The following is a 21275-nucleotide window of genomic DNA, read 5'->3' as shown; positions in this document are numbered from 1 at the left end:
CAATTTTTTTAAATCATAAAAAATAGAGTGTAACTTCCACATGAAAGCAAAGGATCTGATACTAGCAGAACTTTCTCCCCCATGTGGGGAAACGGTGGGGAGTGGGATACTTGGCCAGCAAGGGTGTGGCCTCTGTTGGCCTGACTCCGAGTTTCTGGTTTCTTTCAGGGCCGGAGCGTGTGACAGGGGTCTCTGTTCCCAGCGGAGGGGACCATGGCCTCCATGTTGCTCACCCAGCGGCTGATCTGCAGCTTGCAGCACAACTACCGCCTGCTGGTGCCGGGTAAGCTCTGGGGGATCTTGGCAAGAATTGATCCTAATGGAAGATGCAATCCAGACTAGGGATTTAGGGGTCCAGAAGAGTTATTGGGGACAAAGGGACCTGCTGTCCCACCCACCCCCATAAAACTGTCCCCTTGGCCGCCCCTCCCATCTCCAGCATGTGCTCCTGTGCCTGGGAGGACAGCTCAGCAATGGGCAGGGAGCTGATCTGCCCTGGAGCCACTCTGCTTGCCCCCGAAGCCAGAAGGGCCCAAGCCATCCCCACAGGGACTGTTGGGGGAAACACAGAGCTGGGTTTGCTGCCAAAAAACAAGGAAACTACAAAAGCCCTTGTAATTCACCTGAAAGTTTCAAGGGCACTAGAGAGTGGGCCCTATCCAAGGAATGGCCACCCTGCCTCTCACTGTCCCTTACCTCCCCACACCCAAATGGCCAGCAGCTCATGCTGTCACCGCAGCCCCTCTCAGTTCAGTTCAGTCGCTCAGTTGTGTCCGACTCTTTGCTACCCCATGGACTGCAACACGCCAGGCTTCCCTGTCCGTCACCAACTCCCAGAGCCTTCTTGAACTCATGTCCATTAAGTCGGTGATGCCATCCAACCATCTCATCCTCTGTTGTCCCCTTCTCCTCCTACCTTCAATCTTTCCCAGCATCAGGGTCTTTTCCAATGAGTCTGCTCTTCACATCAGGTGGCCAAAGTATTGGAGTTTCAGCTTCAGCCTCAGTCCTTCCAGTGAATATTCAGGACTGATTTCCTTTAGGATGGACTGGACCGTTGTCAGTAAAGTCTCTGCTTTTATATGCAGTCCCTCTCAGATGCTTCCATTTCCCTCTGCCTCACTGAGTTCAGGCAGCGTAGCCCACTGAGCACCCTGCCTGTATGATCTCAGGAGACCTCCCTCCATAGGTCCCACAAGGAAGGAAAGAGTGAATCCTAGTTTACAGATAAAGAGGAAACTGAGGCTCAGAGAAGCCAAGTCACGCAGCCTCTTGAATGCAAGTCCGATGTGGGAAATAGAGCACACCGACCCAAACCCAAGGAATGGACTTGGAGACCCAAGGTGCAGTGAGAAGCAAGGCTTTAATGATGATGTTGCAAGATCAGGCGTCTGGCGGGCAAGCACACCCAGAGGCATTACAGTGGGGTTTTTATCCTCTCAGCACACAAGTCCCTCCCCCAGTCCCTCATTGGTTGCATACTACGGGGTTAACAATCTTCCCGAGAAAGTCACCTGGATTTATTACTCCCCCTTTGTCTGGATTTTCCCACGCAAGTATCCTAATGGCTATTACATTAGCAAGCTGTCACTCTAGGCTAGTTATCCTTGAAAATGGACCACTTTAAGTTTTTCTTACGTCAGTCCAGCTCCAAACACTGTATTATTATCCACCCCCTCGATGTGCCTCCTGGGCTTCTCTGGTGGTTCGGTGGGAAAGAACCTGCCTGCCAATGCAGGAAACGTGGGTTTGATCCCTGGATGGGAAAGATCCGCTAGAGAAGGAAATGGCAACCCACTCCAGTATTCCTGCCTGGGAAATCCCATGGAGCCTGGCGGGCTGCAATCCATGGGGTTGCAGAGAGTCGGACGCAACTTAGCAACTGAGCATGCATGCAGCTTGCCTTCCAGCAGGTCTGGGAGAAGGAAGCTTGCGGTATCCTGCTTCGGATGCCTGCCCCTCCAGGTTGTCCACAGTTCTCAGAGCTCCGTGCTTGTCATCACGTCTCCTTCTTATGCGTCCCATCTGCCTTCTGAAGACAAATTGTCGGCGGAGCCCTTGGTCTCCTTGTTGAATGTTGCAGGTGTTTGTATCTTGAGTGGGATAAAAATTAGGAGTGTTCTCTTCTCTCCTATAGGCTTTATTTTTAAATAAACATTTACCTTGGAATATTTTAGATATGCAGAGAAATTGCAAAGACAGAACAAAGAGATCCCATATGCTCTTCACCCAGTTTTCCCCAGTCTTATCATCTTACCTCACCAGGACGCATTTGTCATTGCTGAGGAACTGACCTTAGTACATTGATCTGAACCAAACTCCAGACTTGCGTATGAATTTCACCAAGTTTTTCTCAGGGCCTCTTTCTGCTCCAGGTCCAATCCAGTTTCATTATCTCCTCTGGTCTGTGAGTTTCTCAGTTTTTCCTCTTTTTTTTAACCTTGATAGCCTTGAGAAGTTACTAGTAGGTTTTGAGGGTTTGTTTTATTTAATTAGAAGAGAAGCAAATTAATGCTTACTCTAATTATGTAACAAATAAACCCCAATGATGCAGGTCTGTTGTGTTCCAAGTAGAAGGGAGAGTCATTGGCACGGAAGATTCATCAGGTCTTAGCTGTGGCTCATGGACTACCTAGCACAGGCTTAGTTCCTCCGCAGTTTGTGGGATCTTAGTTCCCCTAACCAGGGATTAGATTCCAGGCAGATTCCTAACCACTGGACCAGTAGGGAAGTCCCCGATGTTCAGTTTAGTTTTAAACAAAAGCAAAGCAAATAACTCCATTTGAACTTGATCTTGACTTTGGCTAGGCTCACATACAGAACCCTTGCTGTTTGGGAAAATGACATTCATTTATTACTCTCAATAGAAGATCTAGAGGACATTAAACACATTGGATGGCAGTTTGGAGTTAAACTGACTCAGTGGATTGGCACAGTCATGGAGGGTGGCGAGCATCATTATCAGATCCAGAGGATTGGGTTGAATTTACCCACCCCACCTGGTCTTGCCTGTCAGGGCACACCCCTGCCCTCTGGGTGTGCTGTTTTATTCATGAATGAAAACGTTGGATATTTCAATGTTGATTCAAACTTCCTCCTCCTTTTGGTAGTAATTTGCCTCTGGGGAAGTGAGTTGTTTTGCTGAGAATGTTTCATTTCAAAAACCCACACTAGATAAGATGAACTATACATCCATTATGCTCACAGCATCTGGGAAAAGAGAGGTCCAGTGGACAGACTGCCAGCTTCACCACTTTCCATCTGTGTGACTTTGCGCAGATTAATTGACCTTTCTGAGCTTAGTGTCTCCTGTAACATAAGACTCATAATAACATTTACCTCCTATGGGGTTGTGAGCATTACATGAGGTAATCCATGGAAATAACTCAGAATAGTGTCCAGTATGTTCACTGTAAGTGCTCAATAAATGGACATCTGCTCACACAGCTTGATAGAAGGGATCCTGGAAAAGGCTTTCTTGATCATTAAAGTCTTGTTCTTTTTTCTTGTGGTTTATGACATTACATGTCATCATTAAGTGTTGTATTGGCATTTGGTCATTTTCCTCTACAAAAAGTCAAAGTTGAGATATAGTAGGAAAAGCACAAGTTTTCTGAACTCAAATTCGGGCCTTGCAAGCTGACTAGCTTTGTGACCTCAAGAAACTTGCTTAACCTCTCTGATTCTCATCTGTGAAATGGGGACAATATCTTTTCACAAGAAGGTTGTGGATCAATTAAAACAATAGGTGAGGGGCTTCCCTGGCATTCCAGCGGTTAAGACATCACCTTCCAGTGCAGGGGGTGCAGATTCGATCCTTGGTCAGGGAACTAAGATCCCACAGGCCTAGGGGCCAGAAACGTCAACACATAAAACAGAAGCAATATTGTAACAAACTCAACAAAAACTTTAAAAGAGGTCCACATCAAAAAAAGAGAAAAAGCCTTTAAAAAAAGAATAAAATAATAGGTGAGCGTTTGCCCAAATATATGTGAGCTTCCCCATCTTCCTTTTTCCGATAGCATATTTGCCAAAAAAGAAAACCAACTCAGCAGAGTCTGATTTTCAGGATTTCTGCCCAGCATTTTTGGCCCTCTCCCATCCACACCCAGAAAGACTTGGAACACGATAGGAACCAGTGCGGTTCCTGACCCAGATGCATCTGCCTCGCCCCTGGCCTTGGCGTCCCCGTCTCGTGCCCCATCGATCTCCGCTGTGTCTCCCAGGTCTTACCCTGACCCCGCCCTCCAGTCCTGTTTACTCATGGCCTCCTAACCACAGCTCCCCGGGACCTCACACGCTCCACCTCATCAGGATCCTTTCAGCTGCAGGTCCCACTGCCAACTGCCTCCACCCCTGGTATTTCCATTTCCCAACCCCCAGGAAATCTGATTGCTACAATGCGATGTCAAGACATTTTCTGGAGAAAGGAAGAGAGGACTTATGTGTCCTCATGAGAGGACGACTTACTGCTTATAGATTTTTCACTTTCCTCCCTTTGCTGGAAACAAAGGAAGAACAGCAGGTTAAGAGCCCTATTTACCCAAATAGACCTGTTGAATGCACGTCTAGTTGGAATCAGTCTTGACCAGTAATGCTGAGTTCGAGCCAAGGAAGAGAGAAACAGTTGAGTGTGTGTGTGTGTGTGTGTTTTAAGTCATCAGTATGGTCCATGATTTTTAACTCTCTGCTGTTGCAATAAGATCTTTAGGAATTCCTTTTTCATTGTAAGGTCAAACAAAAGATAATAAAAGCTGGTATCTTCATGCCTGAAAATAAGGGTGGTATTGGATTTTAACTGGATTTTATGTTCAAAGTGCTCCACTTTATTGCATAATTAATTCAGAAAACTTCTTTGATATTCCAAGCAATTATGAAAAAATAAGAATGAATTTATGTTTTATAATATGGCTTTTTACGGTTTAGCAGGTTGTGTGTGTGTGTGCACGTGTGTGTGTGTATGACAGAGAGAGAGACTAGCATGATTTAGTATTAGTTTCCTCTCCCGTGTAATGCAGTAAATAACAACTACCCCTCAGGATTGTAGAAAGATGAAATAAGATCACATTCATGATTTTTTTCTCTTTTTTAAAAAATTGATTTATTTTAATTGGAGGCTAATTACTTTACAATATTGTGGTGGTTTTTGCCATGCATCAACATGGATCAGCCGTGGTGTACATGGGTCCATCCATGCTGAACCCCCCCACCCGCCTCCCTCCCCACCCCATCCTTCTGGGTTGTCCCAGAGCACCAGCTTTGAGTGCCCTGCTTCATGCATCGAACTTGCACTGGTCATCTATTTCACATATGATATATACTTGTTTCAATGCTATTCTCTCAAGTCATCCCACCCTCGCCTTCTCCCACAGAGTCCAAAAGTCTGTTCTTTACATCTGTGTCTCTTTTGCTGTCTTGCATATAGGGTCATTGTTACCCTCTTTCTAAATTCCATATATATGCGTTAATATACTGTATTGGTGTTTTTCTTTCTGACTTACTTCACTCTGTATAATAGGCTCCAGTTTCACCCACCTCATTAAAACCGACTCAAATGCATTCTTTTTTATAGCTAAGTAATATTCCATTGTGTATATGTGCCACGACTTCCTTATTCATTCATCTGCCAATGGACATCTAGGTTGCTTCCATGTCCTAGCTATTGTAAACAGTGATGTGATGAACACTGGGGTACTTGTGCCTCTTTCAATTCTGGTTTCCTCAATATGTATGCCCAGCAGTGGGATTGCTGGGTCATATGGCAGTTCTATTTCCAATTTTGTAAGGAATCTCCTCACTGTTCTCCACAGTGTTCCCAGCAACAGTGTAAGAAGGTTCCCTTTTCTCCACACCCTCTCCAGCATTTATTGTTTGTAGACTTTTTGATGGCACCGATTCTGACAGGCAAAGATCACATACATGATTTACATGAAACATCTTATTGTTTAGTCACTGAGTCATGTCTGACTCTTTCTGATGCTATGGACTATAGCCTGCTAGGCTCCTCTGTCCATGGGATTCTCCAGGCAAGAATACTGGAGTGGGCCTGCCACACCACTTTCAGGATCTTAGTTCCCCAAGCAGGGATTGAACCCTGGCCAGGGCAGGGAAAGCACCAAAGTCCTAACCACTGGACTGCCAGGGAATTCCCATCTCCTGGGTGATGTTTGATTGACACAACTTGGAGCACAACTCGAGGAGATGCCTCTGACCTCTAGTGGGTGGAGGCCAGGGATGCAGCTAAACATCCTATAGCACCCAGGCCAACCTCCCACAGCAAAGAACCATCCAGCCCCCAATGTCAGTAGTTCCAGGGCTAAGAAATTTGAGTCTATATATACATATGGAGGAGACACAGGTTTGATCTCCGGATTGGAAAGATCCCCTGGCAAAGGAAACGGCAACCCACTCCAGTATTCTTGCCTGGAAAATTCCATGGACAGAGGAGTGTGGCAGACTACAGTCCATGGGGTCACAAAAGAGCCAGACATGACTGAGCATGCACACACAGTACATATAGATATAGATTAATTTTTTAACAAAATTTGGATAATTTTTATTATGGATACATAATATTCCTAATATTCTGCTGTCCATGAAAATGGTAGAATATGGCACATTCTATTTAGTGACCCTTTCTTGTTGGACATTTAGGTTGTTTTCTCTCTGTTGTTGTTAGAAACAATGCTATGATGAATATTTTTAATCTCCATCTTTTTGCACTGGTCCAATTATTTTCCTGGGATGAATCCTGAAAACTGAGGTTGCTCAGTCAAAAAGAATAGGAAGTCAGCATCACCTTATCCTCACAACAGTGGGATGTGAGCATGCCTGCTTGCCTACAGCATCACTGACACCAGGCTTCCCATTTCTTGAAATCCTCAGGGTCCTCGTGGTACCCATGTCTGACCATACTCAGAGTTCTGGGATCATCAGGCTGGTGTGGGTCTCAGGCTCTGGCACTGCCTCTGTTAGGGACTCCCAGTGTTGTAAGGGCAGGATTCTCATATCCACTGTGCCCAGGGGTCTCACCGCCTCTGTTTACTGCAGGATCCAGACACATCAGTCAGGCTGCAGCCAAAGTCGACGTTGAATTTGACTATGATGGACCTTTGATGAAGACGGAAGTCCCAGGGCCTAGATCTCGGGTGAGTTGAGCACACTTGAGTGGTGTGTTTCAGAAAAGAGCAAAAAGGGTCCATGGGGCAAGAACACAGCCCCGCTGAGGGCCCTGTATCCTTAGCTGCTTTCAGAGAGTTCATGATTAGAGATCCAGAACTTTAAACCAGGCCATCCTTGCATAAGAAGTTAAAGAAGTCTTCTTAAAGGATATGTATCAGTTATCAATTGCTGTAATAGCTCTGCATAACAAACAGTCCCAAAACCTCAACAGCATAGAAGTTGCTCATGCATCCATGGTTAACTGGCAGTTAGGTAGGCAGCTGTGTTGGACTTATCTATGTGCCTGAGGGATAACTGGACACCAGTTGATCTAGGTTAGGCTTGTCTTAGGTCATTGTGGTAATGTGGCTCTGCTTCATGGGTCTCTCATATTCCAGCCAGCCAGCCTGGGCTTGTTCTCATGGTGATGGAAAGGAGTGGTTGCTATAGGTCTTTGAGCCAGGCTCCCCACTGACCCACCATTACTTCTACCTCATTCTGTTGGCCAAAGCAAGTTACATGGCTTGTTTCTGAGTCCAGAATCGGGGGCTGGGGCAGAGCATCCCACCAACAGCGAAAGAACCTGACTGTGTGATGTGGCACAGGGCGTGTATAATAGATGCCTCTCTGAGCTTGATCTTGAAGGGCCACAAAGAGGAACTGGAAGGAGTGTATTCTGTTCTAGGCAAGGGGAATGGTGACAAGCCCACAAGTGACAGTGCATGGTGTGTGAGAGATTTTGGGCAGCTCAGAATCCCTGGAATAGATGTTAGAGACACAGATAAATGTGGCGAGGGGTGTTGCAGCTTCTCCCCAAAGAAGCTACAAAATCTGTATATACCGCACTTTGCAAGATTGGTTAACCTTGATTCTGTGTTGTGATGTGCAATACTTTTTCTAATGTTTGCATCTAAAAAATAACAGTGTAAACCTTTGTAATACAAATTTATTTTTTCTCTGCATATTTTGCAGGTTTTATCCACACACAGTGTCTTTGTTTTTTAAAAGTCAAAAGATGTTTCTTTTGACGTTGAAACTATTTAATAAAACTAGAAATCTTTGTGCTGATGTAAATGATTGTAGCTATTTTGCATGGTCCTTTGCTAACAAAAGAAGACTTTTTTTCATGCATATTTCTGTTGGTGAGGGGTGAATTTTAATTTAATAATAGTAAAATAGCTGGAATAAATTTCATATTCTTATCATGAATATTATTTTGTATTTTTACATGGAAATATATGATTTTATGATACTAATTGCTAAAGTTTACTTTCTGTGACTTCTTTTCAAAGATGAAATCTTTGTAATAGTAAAACCCCAGTTTATAATTCCCAGTTGCTATGTATAATTGTACAAGTGATTTATGGAATGTTCAGATTATAATTATAAATGGTGCAGACTTCTATTTTCCTAATGGTGTGTTAGAGCTTTTTTTCCCCCTAAATAAAAAAAGAACCCATGCTTTTCTGGACGTTAGATAAATATCTTCAGCTCAATTTTTTTTGTTAAATGGTTTAGTTTACTTGATTGTTATCTTTGAAGTGTCCTACCCTCCAGCCCATCTGTTGTACTGATAATTGTACTGGCAAGAATCATTTCCCACCAACTATTTCTTTTAAGGATTTTAAAAAATATGTGTAATATTGTTGACTAACTATTAAGTTATTGACATGAAGGGGAAATAGCCCCAAGACTTGGGAAAAGATGATAGATTTTAAGCAAGTATGTGTCCTTACTATGATGCTTTTTTTCTTCTCTCCTGCAGGAGCTAATGAAACAGTTGAATATAATTCAGGTGAGTGGGGATGAAATAGCCGTCCTTTCTTTGCTTCTTGGTTACAACTTAATCTGTGCTGATTCTTTTTATAAAACATGCTTTTGTTCTAAACCTTTTTTTTTCGCTGAATTTATCTGTTATTTCTTCTTTGACTCGTTGGTTTGTTTTTTTTTTAATATTTATTTAGTTATTTATTTGGCTAAGCTGGGTCTTAGTTGCAGTACGCAGGATCTTAGATCTTCTCTGCAGCATGTGGGATCTAGTTTCCTGACCAGGGATTGAATCTGACCCCCCTGCACTGGAAACACGGAGTCAGCCGCTGGACCACCAATGAGGGGTGTCCCTCATTGGTTATTTAAATAGTGTAATTCCCACATTTTGGTGAACTTCCCAAACTTCTGAGATTTCTAATCTCCTTCAACTGGGGTTGGAAAACTTATTTTGAATGATTTCAATTCTTGGAAATTTATTGACCCTTTTTTATGGCCCAGCATTTGGTCTATTCTAGAAAATGTTCTGTATGCACCTGAGAGGGACATACACCCTGCTGTTGCTGGGGGGGGGGGTGGTGTTCCACACGTTTTTGTGAGATCTACTGATTTTGAGTGTTGTTCACATCTCTTTCCTCGTTAATCCTCTGCCTGGTTGTCCTATCCATTATGGACAGCCAGGTACTGAAGTATCCAACTAGTCTTATAGAATTATTGGTTCCCTTCAGTTCTGTCAGGTTTTGCTTCATGTATTTGGGGCTGTATAGCAGGTTTCCCAGGTGGCTCAGCGGTAAAGAATTCGTCTGCAATGATGGAGACATGGGTTCGATCCCTGGGTCAGGAAGACCCCTGGAGGAGGAAATGGCAACCCTCTCCAGTATTCTTGCCTGGGAAACCCCATGAACAGAGGAGCCTGGCGGGCTGCAGTCCATGGGGTTGCAAAGAGCCAGACATGACTGAGGAACTAAACAACAGCATCAGCTGCTTACATGTTTATCGTCTTCTTTGTGGATGGACCCTTCTGTCTTCATAAAATGCCTCTCTTTACCTCTAGGAACATTTTGTTTGTTTAACAGTTTTATCTGATATTAGTATAAAACATCCAGCTTCCTTATGATTACTATGAGAATCATGGATCTTTTCCTATCTTTTTACTCTCAACCTAATTTGTATTCTAAAATCTAAAATATGTCTCATGTAGACGGCTTATCACTGAATCCTTTAATCCAGTCTGATAGTTCTGATTTTTTTTATTGAATTGCTTAATCCATGCGCAGTTAACATTACTATTGATATAGTTGTATTTACAGGTTCAGTTTTATTTTCTGGCTTTTTTCATTTATAACATTTGTTTATTTGGCTGCACTGGGTCAGTGGCGTGTGGGATGTAGTTCCCTGGCCAGGGATTGAGCCCAGCCCCCTTGCAGGGGGAGCAAGGAGTCAGCCACTGAACCACCAGGGAAGTCCCCAGTTTTATTTTTTGTTCTCTTTCTCTTGTCTTTTTTGTTCCTCATCTTGTTTTCTACTATTTTTTGGTACATAATGTGAAAATCTTCTAGTGTACCATTTTCGTTTCTTTCACTATATAATATATATATTATATTATCAGTACATAATCACCTTAGTTTTTTAGTTTTCTTGGGCCCTAAGACTTACCATATACACCTTAACTTTCCAGAATTTCCTTCAGATTTATTTTTTAATCTTTTTTGTTGGGATATATAAAACACATACAGAAAAAAAATCATCAAATACAAATCCACAGCATCATAAACGATTATAAAGCAAATCACCTATGTATTGATAATTACTTGCAGGGCAAAAAATCCTACATTGCCAACAACCACAGACACCATCCATGTGTCTTTAAATGGTCACGACATGGTTTGAACCCAGGTCTCCTGCATTGCAGGGGCTTCCCAGGTGGCGCTAGTGGTAAAGAACCCGCTTGCCAATGGGGGAGACATAAGAGACATGGGTTTGGTCCCTGGGTCAGGAAGATCCCCTGGAGAAGGGCATGAGAACCCACTCCATTATTCGTGCCTGGAAAATTCCATGGAGAGAAGAGCCTGGTGGGCTACAGTCCATGGGGTCACAAAGAGTCTGATACAACTGAAGCGTCTTAGCACGCATACTCCTGCATTGCGGGCAGATTCTTTACTGTCTGAGCCATCAGGGAGGCTCTTTACTTCAGTTCAAGCTTAGTCCTGAAAGACTGAGGGTCTAGGGAATTTCAGTGAGCCTGATCCAGTCTCTTCTTTCCCCAAGAATGCAGAGGCTGTGCACTTTTTCTGCAATTATGAAGAGAGTCGAGGCAATTACCTGGTGGATGTGGATGGCAACCGGATGTTGGATCTTTATTCCCAGATCTCCTCTGTCCCTATAGGTAAGAGCTGGAAAATAAATCCCTGGATGGAGCTTCTCTCTCTGTGTTAGTCATGGTTATCCGGACTTCAGTCGCTCCTTCCAAGAGACACATCCTTGTGTGTGGGGCCCAGCACGTCCCTCAAGGGCAGAGAAAAAGAACAAGTTGTTTGCAGGGGGTATTTTACAAAAGGAACTTCACATGTCTTTTCTCATGTACTCCTCCCCCAAAACCTGACAGGTATGGGTCTGGGTAAATATACCCATTTGTAGGTAGATGAGCAGAGCTTGGTGAGGAAGCACAGGTAGGATGTGAACCCATGTCCAATGTCAGCAGTCTTAGGACTCCTGGAAGAAGATCGGAGGTGGGGATTCAGTGCCAGTGGTTAATTAAGGGAGAGCTGGGCCGGGGGAGATGGGAGAAAGGAAAGGGAGGGAAACAGCAGAGAGCAGAGGGGAGGTTAAAAAGGATGAGTTCTCAGCCAGAGACCAGCTGCAGCCTGATTCCACGGGGCGGAGCAGGTGGGGGCTCTGGAATGTGAATTGCACCCCAGAGTCAATCCCAGACCAATGTGAAAAGGCTAATCTTTTGGTCCCCCTGGGCCAGTGGGGTCATTGTGGATCAGCTGCCAGAGGGAAAGATGTGTCATCTTTCAGGCAACACGGCTTCCATTCATCAGGGGCACTTTGCCAGAGCAGGTGGCTGGAGCCACTATCAGTGTCCCCCTCCCCCCAGTATACATGCACGCAGAGCAGCTGGGAGAGGGGTGGCTGGCCCGAGGAAGTATCTCTCTCAGCAGGCTCACCTCCTGGCCATCCAGAGCAAGACTGTCCTACTGCAGGAGGGAGAGGCAGGGCTGACTGGCACATGCTGTTTGTAGCTTGGCTGGTCCATGTTTCTTGGGTCAATGGATTCCTCATGGCATCCGCCAGTCTGTAGGCTGAGTATCTGTGAAGGCTGTCCCTTCATGGGTGATGCTAGAGCAGCCACAGCTCCCCAACCCCCTCCAATCCCCTCCACTCACCCGCTTAGGGTCTTTCCGCAGAGATCCACTCCTCCATTAGGTCTCCACACCTCCTCTGCTTTGGCCAAGTCGGGTCCCCCAAACCTATTTATTTCCCATGAAGATGAGATCCAACAGCAGGCAGATGACTCATTGTTTCTGGTAAGTTCATCATTCAGAGATGCCTTGGCCTCTGAAGGTGACTTGGCGTCTGAGATTTACAGATCTCTCTCCACAGTCTAAGATTTACAGCTCTCTCTCTCCACGTCCCACTAGAGTGAAAGGGCTAAGATCTCACATTATCCTGGAACCGTGGGCCGATCTCTTCCTGGCTAACCCCTACATCCTCCCCACCACCACCCAGGGCTCCTTCAGCTCAAATCCCCAGCCAGCCGGCATCTCTGTGGGGCTGGGGGAATCGGGCTGATCAGACTGGCAGCAGTTGTTAAAAGACCAGAAGTTCTAGGGCTTGCCTGGTGGCTCAGTGCTGAAGAATCCGCCTGCCAATACAGGGGACACGGGTTCGATCCCTGATCCAGGAAGATCCCACACGCCCTGGAGCAACTAAGCCGGTGTGCCCCAACTTGTGAACCCGAGCTCTAGAGCCTATGCTCCGAAACAAGGAAAGCCACCACAATGAGAAGCCCGCGCATCACAACTAGAGAGTAGCCCCAGCTCTCCGAAACTAGAGAAAAGCCCACACAGCCACGACAACGCAGAGCAACCCAAAATAAATAAATAAATAAAATTATTTTTTTAAAAGGCCAGAAGTTCTGAAAGTTCTGTCTCTGGCCACCTTTATTCCTACATCTGTAGTCACTGAAATAATTTTTTTTTAACTAATGATTATTGAAAATTTACCATCTGGCATAGTGTCTTCCAACGGCTTCACAAGTGGCTCTAGTGACAAAGAACCTGCCTGCCCGTACAGGAGATGCAAGAGACTCGGGTTGGATCCCTGGGTCGAGAATATCCCCTGGAGAGGGGAATGGTAACCCACTTCAGTATTCATGCCTAGAAAATCCCATGGACAGAGGAGCCTGGCGGGCTACAGTCCATGGGGTCGCAAAGGGTCTGCTGAAGCGACCTAGCCCGCATGCATGGTGTCCTCCGTGTTCTCTCATTTAATCCCTACAACCATCCTATAATGTTGGACCTTTTAATATCACCTCAGGCCCATCAATAGGGAGTCAGGTTTGAAGGGGTTTCAGGGTTCCCCAGGCCATCTAGGGAACCCGAAGGTTTGCAACAATGACTCTGCCTCCTAAGCTTACTTCTATAATAGCAGCCTCCAGACAGCTGCCCCTGCCCTGCAGTGGGGTGGGGGTGTGGGGCATGACATCAAAGACCCGGGTATGCAGGGACTTCCCTGGGGGTCCAGTGGTTAAGACTCAGCGCTTCCACCGCAGGCGGCACAGGTTCAGTCCCTGGTGAGGGAACTAAGATTCCACCTGCTGCTCGGTGTGGGTTAAAAAAAAAAAAGTCCAGGCGTAGGATTTCCTGATCAGAGGGCCTAGCTCTGCTTTCATCTTTCTTTCTGAAGCCGATAAGGAAAGCTGCGTCTGTGGCTTAATGCGATTCCCTGACACTGCCTTTATCTACTGAGGCAGAAAAGTCATCAACATCCAGGCAGCGTGGTAAGAGTCAGAGCCGAAAGACCTCTGGCCACAGGTCAGTTGGAAAAACCCCCAGAGCGTTCCTTCCTTGGGGAACAAGCACTTCCCAACCTTGGTCCCCGCACCCCTGGGCGTGGGGTGGGTGGTGGAGAGACCGAGCAAGAGTGTTAATCACTCTCTCCCCTGGTCCTCACACCACCACCCCAGTCCACACCCCCTGCATCCAACAGAGTGAAGCCACAGGGCTTTTCCTGGGTGGGGCCCCAGGAATGGGCCTTTGTGTGTGAAGAGGGTTGCAGGGTTGGAAGGGAAGGGAGGGGGCAGGTGATGGGGTGAGGGGCAGGGGACCCCCGGATATGATGCTGGTCTCTAACTGTATCTTCCTCTCCCCAGGTTACAACCATCCTGCTCTCATGAAGCTCGTCCAACAGCCTCAAAATATGGTGAGTCCCCGGGATTGTGTTCATGGAGATTCAGAGGATGACTGGGGCAGCCTTTGGAAATGGTCCATCCATTCAGTCCTCCCTGAAATATTTGTTGAGTCCAGACTGTGTGCTAAGCCCTTGGAACGCCTTGCCAACACAGCGCCCTGCTCCCATGGAGGCAGCCGGTTAACCACACACGTAAGCAGAGAACCGCACCCATACGAAGCGCTACCGAGCAATGCAATCAGTGCTGTGTGGGCACAAGACAATGATCGTGATAATAATGAACAATAATTAAGAGCATAATATGTATAAACACTGTGGCCAGCACAGATCTAATATTGCCAAGTCTCTCGGGCGGCTACTGTTGTTATCCCTGTTTTTACAGATGAGGGAACTGAGCACAGAGAGGTTAAGTATTTGTCCAAAGTCACACAGCCAGAAGAGGTGCTGGAAATAAAAAACCCAAGGGAGCTGGGCTTTTTAGGGATGGACGGGCTGGGGGTTGGGGAAGAATGGTCCCTGTAGGGAGAGGTGCAAGCAGCTTCAGGAACAAAAGAGGGCAGGGCAGCCAGATCAGAAGAGCCAGGAAGGGTCCAAGTGTGACTGGGGTGGCAGGCAGGGGTCAGGAGCAATTTCTCATCCTCGGCATTGCTACTGTCTGGAGCTGGATTCTTCTCAGTGGTGGGGGCCGTTGATTGATGACGCTGGCTGTAACACACATGGAGATGTGCACACACACTGAGCGTACTGTGTGTGTGTGTTTAGTCTCTTCAGCCATGTCCGACTCTTTGCGACCCCATGGACTATAGCCCACCAGGCTCCTCTGTCCATGGAATTCTCTAGGCAAGAATACTGGACTGGGTTGCTATGCCTTCCCCCAGGGGATCTTCCCAACCCATGGATGGAACCCGGGTCTCCCTGGGTTTGCAGGTGGATTCTTTAGCATCTGAACCACCATGGAAGCATACTACTGAATGAATTTTCCCCTGTAATCCAGTGTTCCTCAATTTTTTCTCCCATTATCACTCGCTTAAGGAGCCTTTTTTTTTTTGGCTGCACCATTCTGCATGTGGGATCTTAGTTCCCCAACCAGGGATTGAACCCACAGCCTCTGTAGTAGAAGCGGAGTCTTAATCACTGGACCACCAGGGAAGACCCTCAGGAGGCTTTTTAGATCCTAATTGTCCTCCCCAACCATGAAATGTTAATACCACCCTGTTTTAGTTTCCTGTTATTGGCATCACAAACTACCACCAGTCTAGAGATTTAAAACAACAGCCGTTCATGGTCTCACAGATCTTGTGGGTCTAGAATCTGGTGAGCAAAGCTGAAAGCTCTGCTTAGCTGCTCACAAAGCTGAGGCCAGCTCTTAGCTGGAGGCTCCAGGGGAGGATCTGCTTTGGGGCTCATTCAGGTTGTTGGCAGAGTTTGTTTCATGTGGCCCCTCTACCATCAAGCCAGCAATGTATGATCCAGCCCTCTTTGTCTTCCTTCTCTGCCTCTGCCCTTAGCAAAGGGCTCGTGTTGTTGCATTAAGCTCACCCAGAAAATCTAAGACTGTGTCCTTTCTGAGCTGAATAGGAAGCTTAATTACATCTGCAAAGTCCTCTCTGCGTGTAACATATTCACATTTGTGGGGATGGGATAAGAGTGGGGTATCTTCTTAGAAGCCATAATGGTGCCCACAACACACTTATGATACATGGTATGTATATATGTATGCTGCTGCTGCTGCTAAGTCGCTTCATTTGTGTCCGACTCTGTGCAACCCCGTAGACGGCAGCCCACCAGGCTCCACTGTCCCTGGGATTCCCCAGACAAGAACACTGGAGTGGGTTGCCATTTCCTTCTCCAATGCATGAAAGGGAAAAGTGAAAGTGAAGTCGCTCAGTCGTGTCCGACTCTTCGAGACCCCATGGACTGCAGCCTACCAGGCTCCTCTGACCATGGGATTTTACAGGCAAGAGTACTGGAGTGGGTTGCCATTTCCCTCTCCAAGGGATCTTCCTGACCCAGGGATCGAGCCTGCATCTCCTGCATTGCAGGTGGATTCTTTACCGCTGAGCCACCAGGGAAGCCTCCCTTTACTTCTAACAGCACATGGACAGAATCATACTGTGTGTGTTCTTTATCACGTCAGGCTTATTTCACTCAAAATCCATCTGGAGATGTGTCCTTGGTAGCCAAAGGGCATCCATCCTCCCAGCTTTAATCATTCCATTGTGTGAACACACTGTAATTAGCATCCTACCTACCACGGATGAGCATCTGAGTCACTTCCCATGAAGGCCACTGCTGTGGACCTTCCAGCATGTCTGTTGGTGACACAGCCATGCGTCCCACAATACAAGGTGTAGACAAAGCCAGTGCATCTCTGCAGCAGTGTGCACACATGGTCAGCCTCAGCAGATCCCAGATCCCTGGACAGTTTTCCCTCTGGCCACTTCCCAACCCCGCCTCCCTGGGCGCCACGTGTCATTAGGGCGTCCATTTTTCTCAGAGTGTGACATCATGTCCACACATAAGGGGTGTGATTCCCAAAAAGAAATCAAAGAAAGACAGGAGGACTGAAAGCAGGAACCGACTCCCCAGCTTTTTATTTTTATTTTTTTTAATATTTGTATATTTGACTGTCTTGGGTCTCAGTTGCAGCACGTGGATCTTTGTGTGTGTCATGCAGGATCTTTGGTTGCAGTGCATGGACTCCCTGGGCTTCCCCCTGTGGCTCAGTGGGTAAAGAATCTGCCTGCCAATGCAGGAGTTGCAGGAGCTGCGGGTTTGATCCCTGGGTCGGGAAGATCCCCTGGAGGAGGGCATAGCAACCCACTCCAGCATTCTTGCCTGGAGAATCCCATGGGCAGAGGAGCCTGGCAGACCACAGTCCATGGGGTCACAAAGAGTTGGACACGACTGAAGCGACTGAGCACACACACACGGGCTCTCTGGTTCAGTGCGCAGGCACTACAGCACAGGCTCAGTAGTTGGGGCAAAGCTCCATGTCATGTGGGATCTTAGTTATCCAGCGAGGAATCGAACCCACGTCCCTGCACTGCAAGGAGGATTCTTAACCACTGGACCAGCAGGGAAGTCCCCTCTCCAGCCATAAAGTAGCAGCAGAAGATAACAGGAAAGAACGCAGCTCCTCTTCACCTGTGGGCCGGCGTACCTGCCTGGGAGGGACCTGGGGATGGCTCTCACCTCCGATGGGTTGACAAGTTCAGGGGCTGCTCTGGCAGAAGCCTCGTCCCCCCACCCCCCAAACCCAGGGTGTCTGGAGAGGCCTGTTGGTATCTCCGAGCGTGTGTTTACATTCAGAGCCCGGCTTTGTTTCGAAACGTTCTGCAGATCCCAGATGCCTCAGCAGTTGGTGCTAAAAAACTGTGTCAGCAAACAAGCCAGACACATTTGCCATGTCAGCTGCCTCCGGAGGCAGAGTGGCCCCAACAGCACGTGACTTCCAGGCCCAGGGATTCTGATTTGCAGGGGCGGGGGTGGGGGGAATGCCCTGCATCACCTATCCCTGCCAAGAACCCGGATGCCACCCTTCATCCTCCCTTCCCCCACCCAGGCTGGGACCAGTCCTAGCTCCCCCTCTTCCACTTGGAGTTTCCTATCAGCCCCTCTCCATTGCTCCCTCCCACCTCCACGTCCATTCTCACCTCCTCCAAACCATCCTCCAAACTGCTCTGTGCCTGCAACCCTCTCCTGGCACCCACTGCCTTCAGGATGCCTCCCAGCTCCTCCTCTTCACGTGCAAAGCCCTTTGTGATCTGGCTCCTGCTTCCTCAGCCTCATTTCTTTCTTTTTTTAAAATTAATTAATTTATTTTTATTTTTTTGATTGCACTGGGTCTTCATTGCCACAAGCAGACTTTCTGTAGTTGCAGCAATCGGGGGCCACTCTTCCTTGTGATGCGCAGGCTTCTCGCTGCAGTGGCTTCTCTTGTTGTGGAGCACAGGCTGTAGGCACAAAGCCTTCCATGGTTGTGGCGCATGGACTTAGTTGGTCCTGTCATGTGGAATCTTCCCGGAGCAGCGATTGAATCTGTGTCCCCTGCATTGGCAGGCAGATTCCCATCTACTGTACCACCAGGGAAGTCCCAGCCTCATTTCTTGACATCTGTTCCCTTAATGATGGATGGAATACCTACTGTGTGCTGGGCACTGTCCTTGGTGCTGAGCTTGATGACACAATCACAGTCTATGTTACAGTCCAGAATAGTCTGCACCAGTGTCTGGATCACAGATCAGATCTGCCTATATCGCCACCTAGACCATAGTCTGGATCAAGGTCTAGATCACAGTCTAAGCTGATGTCGTTCTTGCAGAGGGCTGGGTGTGGGGCAGGGAGACTGGCACAGCCTTAGAGAAGTGACCGTTGACCACTGCAAGCTCAGCAGAGTACATCTGAGGTGTCAGACAGGACGACCTTGATTGACGTCTTCCAAACTCTTAGCGAGAGATGCACTCAGGTGGTGGTCATGGTGTTTTACCTGTCTTGGACAGGCTACTGCCAAGTCACTGAAGTCCTGAGATGGTGCTTATCAACCCTTTCATATCCCAACCACATCATCTATAATTCATGTGCTGGGTCACCTGGATCTAACCGGTTGCAGATAGAGCTTCTTACGTCACCGGGGCAGCCTCATCACACTGCTCACGGGTTATACAGTAATTACTGGTCATTGCATATGCCTGGTCACTGCAATGAATGATGAGTGCCGACTGACATCCGTGGTACCTTGGCTGGGCTGGCCGTAGGGCAGCTGACCTTGTCAGCTAAGACAGCAATGTAACCTCCAGGCCTTTCCACCTGTGTGATTCTGTCCTTCAGGACTAGCTCCTGCCTCATCCGTAGGCTGTGTCCTCTCACTGGCTCCTGACGAGCAGCCAGGAAGGAATCCTCATTTTCTCAAATAAAGACTCTAAAGACCAGAGAGGTTAAGTGATTTGCCCCAGGTTGCACAGCCACTTAAACCAAAGCCCATTCTCCTCCTTCTGCACTTTACAGCTGCTGAGTCTGATGGCAAGGATTCTAGAAACCTGTCCTCAATTGATTCTGCTACCCAGAGTCTCAGATACCTTCTGTTCTTAATGAATGTCACGCTTTGCCAAACAAGAACACCACCACCACATCTTGCCTGGGCCCAGAGAGGCAGTCAGCCCGGCCATCTCCTCTGTGAGCCACTTCCCCCACTACCTGTGCTGGGAATTCACCTCTACCCCGAGCTCATGATGTGTTTGATTTCCTCGGGGGCACATTGACTGTGTGTGTGCTTAGTTGCTGAATCGTGTCTTACTCTTTTCGACCCTGTGGATTGTAGCCTGCCAGGCTCCTCTGTCCATGGGATCCTCCAGGCAAGCATACTGGAGTGGGTTGCCATTTCCTTCTCCAGGGGACACAATGAATGGCTTGAAGACAAAACAAAAGGCCGCTCAGCGGCCCCCATGGGCCATCCAAGGTCTCCAGTCTCTGCCAAGCCTACTTACCAACAGCATCTATAGTTTCAGGTGGAGGCTGCCTGCAGTGCCTGCCAGTGGCTGGGATCAGAAGTCAGCCAACCTGGATTCAACTCATGGTTCTGTCTCTTTCTGTCTGTGTGACTTGAGGCAGGTTGCTTGACCTCTCTGGTCCTCCATTTCCCCAGCTCTACAATGAAAACTGTTAACTCCCCCCATTGCTTATCCTAGACCTAGCTGGCTAGTCATGAAGAAGAAAACCCAACAGAGGCACGAGGCTGCCACAAAGTCTAGCGGCCATGCCGAATAATCGCAGTGCCACAGGAGGATGAGAGCTGGGGCCCGCCCGTCCTTGAGTTTCCTCCTGTTTGGATTTGCACTGAGTTTATTTACACAGCTGAGTCCAAGAGAGAGGGGTGCCTGAGAATTTCCAAGCTCAGTCTATCCTTCTTTACTTTTTAACTTGACTCACAGGATCTTAGTTCCTGGACCAGGCATTGAACCCTGGACCCCTTGCATTGAAGGGCTTCCTGGTGGCTCAGATGGCAGAGAATCTGCTTGCAATGCAGGAGATGTGGGTTCAATCCCTGGGTCAGGAAGATCCCCTGGAGGAGGGAATGGCAACCCTCTCCAGTATTCTAGTCTTCAGAATTCCATGGACAGAGGAGCCTAGTGGACTTTAGTCCATGGGGTTGCAAACAGTCAGACATGACTGAGAAATTAACACTTTCACTTGCTTTGAAAGCGTGGAATCTTAACCACTGGACCATCAGGGAAAATCCCCCAGTCTACTTCTTGATGACCTCATTACTTATCCACTGTGCAGACCCCACTCAGACTCTCGCTGTTCCTTCCAGGGGGCACTGGCTGCACCTGGAGAGACAGGTCAGCTCTGTTCTTATCCCCATTTGCATTTCCACTTGCATCCTTTCCATAATGGTGGACACATTTATCAACACCCACAGAAGGTACACCACTCAGTGAACCCTAATGTACAACTGTGACCTTTCCATGTGCCATTTTAGCAGCAATACAACATTGTCATCAGCTAATGTGGTGTGGAGAAGACTCTTGAGAGTCCCTTGGACTGCAAGGAGATCCAATCAATCCATCCTAAAAGAGATCAATCCTGGGTGTTCATTGGAAGGTCTGATGTTGAAGCTGAAACTCCAATACTTTGGGCACCTCATGCGAAGGGTTGACTCATTGGAAAAGACCCTAATGCTAGGTAGGATTGGGGGCGGGAGGAGAAGGGGACGACAGAGGATGAGATGGTTGGATGGCATCACCGACTCCATGGACATGGGTTTGGGTAGACTCCGGGAGTTGGTGATGGACAGAGAGGCCTGGTGTGCTGCAATTCATAGGGTCGCAAAGAGTCGGACACGACTGAGCGACTGAACTGAACTGAACTGAATGTACCTTTGTTTGCTTAACCTGATTTTGTCATTTAGAGTGGTTCTCCTTTTTGTTGTA

General features: G+C 47.4%; 1 protein-coding gene across 5 annotated transcripts in view; it reads left to right on the top strand.

Annotated features, from left to right (window-relative positions):
* Positions 1–21275, top strand: part of ABAT (4-aminobutyrate aminotransferase) — an 85482-nt gene that overhangs the window by 46113 nt on the left and 18094 nt on the right. For 2 of the 5 annotated variants that reach the window (XM_081559297.1, XM_081559296.1), the window contains exons 2-6: positions 169–283; positions 7051–7148; positions 8927–8956; positions 11197–11314; positions 14306–14355. In XM_081559297.1, the coding sequence (XP_081415423.1) occupies positions 214–283; positions 7051–7148; positions 8927–8956; positions 11197–11314; positions 14306–14355 (366 nt within the window). In that variant the 5' untranslated portion in view covers positions 169–213. Of the gene's footprint in view, positions 1–168; positions 284–7050; positions 7171–8926; positions 8957–11165; positions 11315–14305; positions 14356–21275 lie in introns of all 5 variants that reach the window. The other 3 variants (XM_081559299.1, XM_081559298.1, XM_081559300.1) reach the window with 3 other exon arrangements.

The sequence above is a fragment of the Giraffa tippelskirchi genome, chromosome 13, assembly GCF_054371585.1.
Source record: "Giraffa tippelskirchi isolate mGirTip1 chromosome 13, T2T-mGirTip1v1.2.pri, whole genome shotgun sequence".
In the NCBI taxonomy this organism is placed as follows: Eukaryota; Metazoa; Chordata; class Mammalia; order Artiodactyla; family Giraffidae; genus Giraffa; species Giraffa tippelskirchi.
Note: the sequence above shows the minus strand (reverse complement) of the source record. Positions and strands in the feature narration are given on the sequence as shown.